This window comes from Erythranthe guttata, chromosome 13, assembly GCF_056151865.1.
Source record: "Erythranthe guttata isolate IM_541 chromosome 13, IM_541, whole genome shotgun sequence".
Taxonomy (NCBI): Eukaryota; Viridiplantae; Streptophyta; class Magnoliopsida; order Lamiales; family Phrymaceae; genus Erythranthe; species Erythranthe guttata.
In genome coordinates, this window is record NC_142545.1 from 3,430,001 (window position 1) to 3,440,350 (window position 10,350).

Here is a 10,350-nt window from a genome sequence, read left to right on the forward strand (position 1 = left end):
ACCAGGGCTAATTTTTTGAGCTAAACGATTTGTTTATTTGTTTATTTGATTTTTTAATTTTGTCTTCTTCTTCTTCGTATCATATATTATGTTAAAAAAAAAAAAAAATAAAAGAAAAAAAAACACTACAACCTAGGAGGAGTGGAAATCGGAATCAAATTTCCGAATTCGGCCAATTCCTATCCGATAATATCCGAATTTGGAACCATATTTTTCATTCTGATTTTTGATTCTTCTTAATTAGTTGGAACATAATTGGAGGGTATATAAAATTACCGGAAATTTCGATTTCCAATCCGATTTTAGTTCCGAATATTTTTTTTCGAAATATATAATATAATTTTATGATATATATTCAATAATATAACTTATGTCATATTTTATTTGAAAACATATAGATATCGAAGGCTTAAGTAAATTAAAACCATAGAAAAGATTAATCGGTGTCAGAAACTTTATGTTGCATTTTTTTCCTTATAAGAAAATATATGTTTCAATTTCTTGTTCCAACATGTGTTTTTATTTATTGCGGTTGTCGAACTCTCTTTTGGATTTTCTTGCATTTTCATGCATTTTTTTTTAAAGTTAAAAAAATATTGTGAAAATTTTCATTATATCAGAATTTGGAACAAAATATTATAAACTAATGTAATTTCTGAAATTTCTAAATTTCCGTCTATTCCGAGGCATTCCGAAATCGGAATGAATTTTCGCATTCCGATTTGTTTTTGGAACGGAAATTGAAACAATTTTTTTACTTCCGAAAAAAATTGGAAATTTTTCGCAAAAATCATTTCCGATCCTTTCCGTCCGATTTCCACCCCTACTACTACTACTACCTTTTGAAATTTGTGTAAAATTTACAGATTCTTATGTTAACTGGTCTGTTCGCATAAGTTTAGTTTAGTTTAGTTTAGTTTTGACTGTAGACCCTTTTTGTGGTTTGCTTGTTTTGTTGTCTTTACTAAGGGTAAAAAAATAAAAAGAAATAAAAGAATAAAAAAATAAAAAAAAAAAGAAATATCCTTGAGCCATACTTAATTACGAGAATCTCCTTTTAGTTACACAATTACAATTACCGGGTATAAGTTGGATGGAATGAATCGAAATTTCCATTTTTCGAAAATTTCCATTTTTCTTCTTAAGTACAAAACCAATTTCAATTCCAATTCCAGGATTTTCGGAATCTAGAAATTCATTCCAATTTCAAAAAGCTATGGAATTTTCGGAATTAAATTGAATCGAAAATTGGAAATTCCTAATGTTTTTTATATAATTCCAATTCCAATAAAAAAATTTGGACAATATCGAAAATCGAAATTTTGGAAATCAAAATGAAAAGAGTTGTTCCAAAATCGAAACTTTTCGGATCGAATCGGTTCTTACCAACTTTCACCTTTAATTACAACTATTTTTTTTTTCAAATTAACGGCCCTTCAGAAACTTTCAATGAGCCAATAACACAAATACACCAGCATCGGTTTTTGACAAGGTTCGTCGTCCATTAGATAAGGATGACTACAGTTTTAGTCCCTATATTATACATTTTTTTTTTGGTCCAAACTTTTTCCGGTACGTTATTGATCCTCAAATAGAAAGTTTTTTTTTTTTTTACAATTTTCGTACGCCATTTGAAATTGTTGTTAGTTTGGACGGAAAAGTCACGAGCAAGGCATGTGATCATGCACTTCTAACCCCTGTCTTGCCTATATTTTTTTTATTTGACCCTAGTTTAACATTATTATTATATATTCGTCCAAAAAATTTGGTATAATCAAATTAGTTATAGCGTTTTCGATTAAAAAAATTAAAATAAAGAAATAAATAATATTTGTGAATAAAATATAATGTACTAGTTTCTAGAAACCCTCCTATAGTATTTTTGTCATTTCACATTTTTAGTACATTTCTCGAATTTAATTTTATTTGGACGAAATTGTAAGAATAAAGTGATAATATTGTTAAATTAACAATATAGGTAAAAAGACGGGGTTAATGTGCATTGTCACGTGCCTCGCACGTGACTTTTCCGTCCAAACTAACCGCAATTTCAAACTGTGGGCCAAAATTGAAAAAAAAAAACTGGTTATTTGATGGTCAATTTCGTGTCAGAAAAAGTTTAAGGATCAAAATCGAAAATCGTGTATAATATATATTTTTTAATTAAAGGTGTAACTGTTCCATTAAAAATATATATAATTTTTTCTAGCCCCAATTTTCTAATTTTAATTTTAACCCCAAAATAATATTTTACGTGTGGGCCAAATATGTCTAAAACGGGCCGGGCCAATTCAATTTGTATTTTACCCAATCCGAAACACGAGGATTAAAAGTAGAATTCGAGAAAACATGAGGGGCAAAAAAAAATAAGAACTCTTTTCACATTGGAATCTGTGGCCAAATAATACCTAATTCTCACCAAATTCCTTATTAATTAGAGAAAATTAGAGGCTGCTCTCCGGCGAACTTTTGAAGGTGACCAACCGGTGAATTTTGTTGCAGAGAGACAAGCGATGAGCTCTATTGTAAAAACTCAATTTACAGCCCGTGAGTTTTCCGTTTGTTTTTTTAATGTATTTGGCTGCGTGTATTTGGTTTTTTAACAGATCGCCGTTATCTGTTGAAACTATGAAATCCTAACCAATCAATTCAATTCTTTGAGGTTTTCTCCCCTTTTTGTTTGAGGGCTTCAAAAAAAAAAACTTTGATCTTTGATCTATTAAGTAGTGATGGAGTTTAGTTTAGTTACTTCAACCACACACACACACACACACATATATATATATATATATATATATATATATATATATATATATTGATTCTTTAATTTTTCATTGAACATTTGCTAGAGACGGGGATCAAAAGAACATTCAAACTCAAGTATGAGGACTTGGCTGTTTATACCGATAACTTTTCCGAGAGCAACTATCTCTGCCATTTCCAATTCGGCAAACTTTATCGTGGAAAGATTGTGCGCGATGGTCGTACACTAACTGTGATGGTAAAGATGTGGGAAATCCTGGAAAAATATAACTTCGGACGTGGAGATAACGAACGCAGACTAATGGTATATACACGTTTTTCCACGTATTATTATTATTATTATTATTTTTATATTAGTTATTCTTGAAATTAATTGCTACTTTCTTTAATTTGTATATCCAGGATGAAATCATGTTACTTCGCCACGAAATGCATCCAGGCATGGTAAAGTTGTATGGATATTGCAACGAAAATCATAATTTGGGTGCTGTTTATGAATTCAACCCGTTCGACTCCGTTTTTAACCTCATTCCTAAAGGTATTGACATTTATTAATTAATATGACAAAATTTTATTTCTTACGATAATATAATTGATAATTGAAGAATAATTTTTTTAATTCATCTGTAGATGGTTTCACTTGGCTGCAAAGAATGAAAGTTGCGCTCGGATTTGCATCACTCCTCAAATTTATGCACGCCTCAAAGTGTTCGTTTTACAAATCTTATATAGTCCGCAACCTTGACTGCGCTCATATAGTTGTTGACGAGGTGTGTGTTGTTATAAGTGTTCGTACTTGAATTCAATATCATATAATAATTTTTATTTATTTTTTATTATTATTATTATTTTGCAGGACTATAATCCTAAATTATGCGATTTTGGTTTGATAACTGGTGGAATATTCCCCGATAGGACAATATATATAGGCCATCATGTACTTGGAAGCTATGGCTACATTGATGTTGATTCGTTCTATCAAAGTAGTTTCGACTTTTCACTTTGTTATATTACGTATTGATTAAATTCGTAATAGATGTTAATCGTCATCGTATTTGCTTACAGGTTCATCTTCGGATAAACAAGATGTGTTTGCATTTGGGGTTATACTTCTCAACTTGGTTTCCAAGAGAGTTTACAATGCAGACGATACGATTAGAAGAAAGGAAGTAGATGTTGTCGATTGGGCTCTGGAAAAATATAATAAGTTCCTTAAATTACTCGATAAAACGAGTGAGAGTGAGTGGAAGAATATCATTTTTTCAGTTGTTGATCAAAATATAGTAGCAGAATCTGATTTTGAGGCTGCTGACGAAGAGAAGATTTCCGAGCTGGTGATTGACTGTATTAGAGGAAAACCCGACGAACGACCTACTATGAAGCAAGTTATCAAATCTCTTCTCAAACTTAAATCCGTCAAGAAAAATGCCGACTTTCTTGGAGTGACCAAACGCGTACGCACGTGCGCGAATCCCAAGTCGGCTTAGGTGTATTATAATCTATTGTTGTTTTATGGTATTATATAAATTATTTATGAACTGATATTTGATCTAATCTAATTTAGTATTATATATGAAAAGAAGGTACAACATGAATGAATATATTTGTCAATATATAAATGAAAATGAAGAGGATGGGTATGTGTAATTCAGGTGCGGTCTATTTACATGAATGAAGTTGTTTTATGCTTAAGCTATAAAAAAACGATCGAAAAACTCAGCCTCAAAAAGTGCTTTCCAATTCAACTTCCTTTCTTGCTAGTTGAGTTCCGAATGAATGTCAACAACACAACAAACGCAGTACATGCGTGCATCTTTGTTCTCAATCATGAACACCTTCGAATTACTTACTCACTAGTGCAATCTTCGTATGTATGTGCTTAGACGAAAAAAAAAAAAAACAAAAAAGGTACACGATTAGCTTTTAATCACCATCAGATTGGTGAATCTACAAAAAGTCACCAAATCTTGGAGTTTGTCTACAAAAAGAATGTATTTAACAGAGGTCAGCTTTCGAAGTTTCAATAGCCATCTTCGTCAAATCACCTGCCATCCAATCCAAAACAGAAATTTTCAATTTCCTTACTGCTTCCTTCATTTTCAGCGCCTCCATCTTCCGTATTACATCGTCTATGGCGGGAGGGTTCTCTGCTTTATCATTTGTGCAGCGCCTCCATCTTCCGTATTACATCGTCTATGGCGGGAGGGTTCTCTGCTTTATCATTTGTGCACGCAGCTGCCAATTCACTAACCTCCCATGCATCCTCGTCATTGCATCCACATCGAATGAACTTCTTGTTGACGACGTGTTTATCCTCTCTCATTCAACGAGCTGCGGTAATAACAATGTGATGGGATTTTCCTTCTTCGTTCGACGCGTTTTTTTCCTTTCGTTTTTTTTTTCCAGTTAACTTCTTATCGAGAATTTTTACCTTTTTGTAAACTGTTGTGCTGTAGTCTATAGTTCCAGTCTTGCTGCAGTCCATGACCATTTGCAATAAAATGACCCCGAAGCTGTATATATCAACTTTATTCGATACTTTGTTTCCTGTTTAAGACAAATTTTTAGTAACAATAATAAATAAATAAAGTTAGACACACTACTACAATACGGGACACTTATTTGCGATACTATTTTGTCAGTGGCTCAAGAAAATAATATTTGCATACTTTTTGTTATTCACTCAACATAACTTGAAGAGACACTTTTATATTTTATATCCAGTTTGAAACTAAATGGAATATGATATCACCAAGAAATATTCAGTACACTTAATATGACTTTTTGTTGTAACGACATGTTTGTATTGTGGAACACATTTTAATATTAGTTATAAATAAATAAGGGCAATGATTATAAATAAGGGCACTTATTTACCAGTAGAGGAAGAAAATAGTTCAGCTGCAGCATGGGAATGGTTGGCAGTCGGTAGGTACTCTCCCGTTTTCTTTGCCGACCCAAAGTCGCACAAGAAAACGGAAAAATCCTAGAAAATGTCCCAAAATTACTGAAAGTATATTTTTGCGTGCATATAATGTATATGGAATTAACTAAGGATATTGTCCGGCTTTATATCGGCTAGAATATACTTTTCCTCTCCTAATGCTCGGATTGCATATGCAACTTGAGTCAATATGTGTAGAGTTTCGTGCCAATTCAAATTCGAAACTGATACAAAGTATAAAAAGTGAAAATTGGATACACACAAAAACCAACAAGAAAATCGGTATCAACCACTGTTACCTTCAATTACTTGCTGCAACGTATATGGGATATAATTCATCACTATGTAAAAATGTGTGCTCCAGCAGAATCCGAATGGTTTTACAATATTCGAATAGCATCCCAAATCAGAATATGCTTGTCTCTCGATCTGGACAAAAAAAATAAAAAAGACACAGTTAAAAATTATTTACAAGTATTAAAATATAGCTAGTAATACAAAATGAATAGATAATTAAAACCTCAGCCAGATCTGCATGTTGAGCTTTGTATTTTTTTACAGCAACCTCTTTTGCATCCCAATTTCCTTTGTAGACAGATGCAAATGATCCAGAACCACATTCTTCCAAGGGTGTGATAATTTGAATGATTTCGTCGTAGCTGAAATCAGTTAGTACCTGTAAATCAATTTTTTTTTATAGATTATTAGCAAATAAAATACATTCAAAACATAGAAAACTGTATTTGTGTAAAAATATTATAGGTTTTCAAGTTTGATGAACCGGAAGCTGCAAGAGAACTCTTGTCTCTAGACTTGTCATTATTCGGCATTGAATCTATTTTTTTCGACTTAGGCGCCATAACCTGGAGTAACATTCGAAATACTAGACTTATTAATGCTTTCAAATTGTTCAATATAGAAGTAATAATTCATCACGCATCTTCAATGATAACAAATAACAAAAACGAGATTAATCATAATATCATATTTTTTAGGCGAAGAAAAAAGAACATGTGGGCAACACATATGGGTAGTGAAACAAATGCAAGAAATATAACCAAATACTCTGTCAAAGTTTTCAAATAAAAAAATTTAACTATTGTCGAAAGTCTACGATTATGCTACAATTACGAGCCTATACCGAACATGAATACATCTATTATGCTACAATAACGAGCCTGTACCGAACAGAATTGACTCTTTAGTTTCAACCACAGTTAGTCGAAATGAGATTATCTTAACAATGTACATGTGAAGCCCAATTCTAGTACATGTACTGACTAGTTAAGATATTCATGAAACAGGTAAAATTCATGGCCCATTCGACAATTTTGTGCGAATGCCTGGTGTCAATAAAAAAAGACTACTGTCCTAAAGAAACTTTCAAATAGGAAGATGGTCAGTTACATGTACTAGAAATTTTCAAACTGCCGGTGTCAATAAACACAGACTACTTGCACGTATTCACGCTCACACACACTAGCTCATACACAATTAAATAATTATTTCCAACACTGCATGGAAGCCGAACTGATGAGCGCAAATATGAATGTTTATCACTATTTACATGGACAGAATATGACAAATAGGTGCTGTCCTGAGATATTATACATATGAGGTTATGGCACTTCATGGTGTATTACACTCAGAAATTCAGGTATGTTATAACTTGTCACTTGTGCTTTAATCTCCTGTAATAAACTCCGAAAACGGTGTCTGAAAATTGCATCGAAAAGAGAAACAGAAACGACTAAAACGTAAAGAACATAGAGCAATTAGATACAACACCGGGCTGCTGAATTAGCTGATATTTTGTTATTTCTCTTGTTTGTTAAATTCCCACAGGCACCATACAACCTCCGAATCGCGTTCAGAAACGAGATCCGTGAAGTATCGACGGACGCTGCAGAGGCAATCCGTTGTCTAGGAAAAGACATACGCAACATGCAAAGAACCCTCAAAATATCTGTCCTCAAAAAGTTCACACCTCAGCCGAAACACTCCAACGAGCAATGGACATGCTACTCACCTCGTCCACCAATCACGAGCCGCCACATAAGCTACCACTGTCCCACGCACTGTCTTCCGACCTCGATAAGAAACTTCTAGAACAAAACCCCGACCCTCCGTTATTATTACAAGAAGAATATTCCTATCACGAGACAATGAGGAAGCAGTCGAAGAGGCTGCATTCGTGGCCTTCGAGAGAAGTGGATGCTTTTGAAGAGGGGGGTTTAGGGTTTAGTTCTACAGATTGTATGCCTAGGATGAAGACATTGGAGACTACCGCTACTCGTTGCGACTTTTATTTCGTTGCTCGTTGAGTTTGTGGCTCGGCTCGATCACTTGGTTGAAGCTGTTGATTAATTCTCAAAGATGGCTAAATTTAAACAGGAAGATGTCTAGAATCTAGATTTAGGAAAATTATTATGTGTATATATATATATATATATATATATATATATATATATATATATATATATATATATATATATATATATATATATATATATATGTATTGCATCTGTCTATAAAGGCTTATTATTATCAGTAGTAGTATTGTTATTGATTTTTTAGGATACATAGGATTCTTAAATGGATTATCTGAAGAATCTATCTTAAAACAAAGGATAAGAAGACACTGAGCAAAATATGTTCAAGAAAGTATAGAACAAATAACACATGCTAAAATCAAGAATACTAGTTTTAAAAATTGTAGTTGCACATCAAACATAATTTTATTTTTACGACAGAATATCTGTTCCGACCCCCAAAACGGGCCGCAAAAACCAACACGAGATCGAAAACAACACGTGAATATTTACAAGACAAAAGAACAGCAGTACGCCACACTCAAGCAAGCAGTTCCAATCTGCCACACATTCCCTAAGTTGCAAACTATGCCAAATAAATAACAGTCGAAATTTTTTGCGTTCAAAAACCACTACACAAACAAGAGAATGGAACAACACAACCTGCGTCTAATAAACAGGGCTTCCGAAATCGAATTTAAAGAGAATAAAAAAAATTCTACTCTTATATTATTTGTAATTTTAATTTTGCTATCATTACCTTTCTGAAACAGAATATGAAATTCATGTTGGCAAACTTACCCCCCCCCCTCTCTCTCTCTCTCTCTCTCTCTCTCTCTCTCTCTCTCTCTCTCTCTCTCTCAACACAAGATCACACAAACCTATAGAGAAAATCGAGCAGTATCGTAGCCATACAATGTTATTAAAAATGCCCAAAACCCCAGATTATTTCTGCTAGATGCCCTCGACTCATGAATTGAAGAATTATTCTAATTATTCTCCATTAATGACATTTGATATCGGATGTCCCAATTATTAGATCGTAAGCAAAAAGAAATGCATCTTACTTCACGTTGCCACTAATACATTCAGAATTACACTAGCAAGAAACCCCAACTTAGCAGTTACTACTAGCATATTCCCACATTTAAATCAAAAAATTAGGATAATGATCAAAGAAACAACATAGAAGACCATGCAATAGTATCACAAAATCATGTTTGATACTTAATTCATTCAAAATTCTACAAAAAATATGTGATAGTAAATAAAGATGATAATAATAATGAAAAACAAAGAGATGAAAGGAACTACTTTAATATATTAAACACTTCAATGGAAATAGCCTTTATATAAGCATACACAAAACATAAAATAAGAACCAGGGCCGGCCCTAGCCCAGGGCGAACCGGGCCCAGGCCCAGGGCCTCATTTTCTTTAGGGCCCCAAAACTAGAAAACATTAGTTATATTATTATATATTTTATTTATTTTTTTAATTTTTTTTGGCTATTTCCTTCTCATTTCTCGCGTCTTGAAGACTTCAATGTGACCCCCCACCACCACTCTCTCTCATCTCACATCACTCTTGATTAAATGCCAAATAATTATGAAGTATTGGGATTTGGGATCAATAAAAATAGTTTTAATTTATAGATTTAATAATATGTATTTTATACCCGTACGTAATTTAATTGTTCATTAGTATTTTTATTAGTTCAATGTAAATATGGATGATTAAACTATTACAATAAAACTTAATTGCTAGGATAATTTCATCATTATTTATCATTATGATTCGATATTTTGAATTCACACTGCATCTTATATTTTCTATGTTTAGAAAATATTGTATACACTTAAATATAGTTATGCAATACAAAATGAATATTGATATTCTTCTTCTGAGTTTTATATATTTTTTTGTATTTAGAAAAAAATATTTTATACCTTTGATTTATAGTTTTTTAGCTTGGCCTTAATATATAGAACAAAATATTTGGTAAAACTAATATAGATTTGACTTTTTTTAATAGGCATATAATAGGGGAATACAATTTTTCTTTAAGATAAAAAGGTAAATATATATATTTTTCTTTTAGTTAAGGGCACATTTTTTTTCTTTTCACCCTGGGCCTCTAAATACCCCGGACCGGCCCTGATAAGAACCCACTAACCCACTTAATAATCCACTAAAACACTAACATCATGAACTAAATTACTGACCCACTAACATAATTTAAACTACCCACTAATACGTAATTAAATAAACTACTCACTAATACAGTAGCTAACATTCCCTCCTTTAAACTTAAAACTTTGAAGTTTTAGT

At 32.5% G+C, this 10,350-nt stretch overlaps 2 protein-coding genes across 3 annotated transcripts in view; one reads left to right on the forward strand and one right to left on the reverse strand.

Moving 5' to 3' along the window:
* Positions 1-4,376, forward strand: part of LOC105952665 (putative serine/threonine-protein kinase PBL16) — a 4,558-nt gene extending 182 nt beyond the window's left edge. Inside the window, exons 1-6 of one of the 2 annotated variants that reach the window (XM_088811873.1) lie at positions 2,382-2,547; positions 2,850-3,067; positions 3,166-3,301; positions 3,394-3,533; positions 3,620-3,746; positions 3,829-4,376. In XM_088811873.1, coding sequence (XP_088667999.1) covers positions 2,514-2,547; positions 2,850-3,067; positions 3,166-3,301; positions 3,394-3,533; positions 3,620-3,746; positions 3,829-4,250 — 1,077 coding nt within the window. In that variant the 5' untranslated portion in view covers positions 2,382-2,513 and the 3' untranslated portion in view covers positions 4,251-4,376. Of the gene's footprint in view, positions 1-2,381; positions 2,548-2,849; positions 3,068-3,165; positions 3,302-3,393; positions 3,534-3,619; positions 3,747-3,828 lie in introns of those variants that run through there. The other variant, XM_088811872.1, reaches the window with a different exon arrangement.
* Positions 4,377-4,918: 542 nt separating this feature from the next.
* Positions 4,919-6,527, reverse strand: LOC148765683 (proline-rich receptor-like protein kinase PERK8). Its single transcript, XM_088812297.1, has 6 exons — positions 6,489-6,527; positions 6,228-6,383; positions 6,007-6,136; positions 5,815-5,931; positions 5,195-5,310; positions 4,919-5,077 (listed from the first exon to the last, which is right to left on the reverse strand). The coding sequence occupies exons 1-6, from the start codon at positions 6,525-6,527 to the stop codon at positions 4,919-4,921; spliced, it is 717 nt and encodes a 238-aa protein (XP_088668423.1).
* Positions 6,528-10,350: the final 3,823 nt, after the last annotated feature.

Coding starts and splice junctions, on each gene's coding strand:
- LOC148765683 (XM_088812297.1), bottom strand. CDS start 6,527: ATGACAAGTCTAGAGACAAGAGTTCTCTTGCAGCTTCCG. Junction 6,137..6,227: donor AACATGCAGATCTGGCTGAG/GTTTTAATTATC, acceptor TTTTTTGTCCAG/ATCGAGAGACAAGCATATTC. Junction 5,078..5,194: donor GCACAACAGTTTACAAAAAG/GTAAAAATTCTC, acceptor TGAATGAGAGAG/GATAAACACGTCGTCAACAA.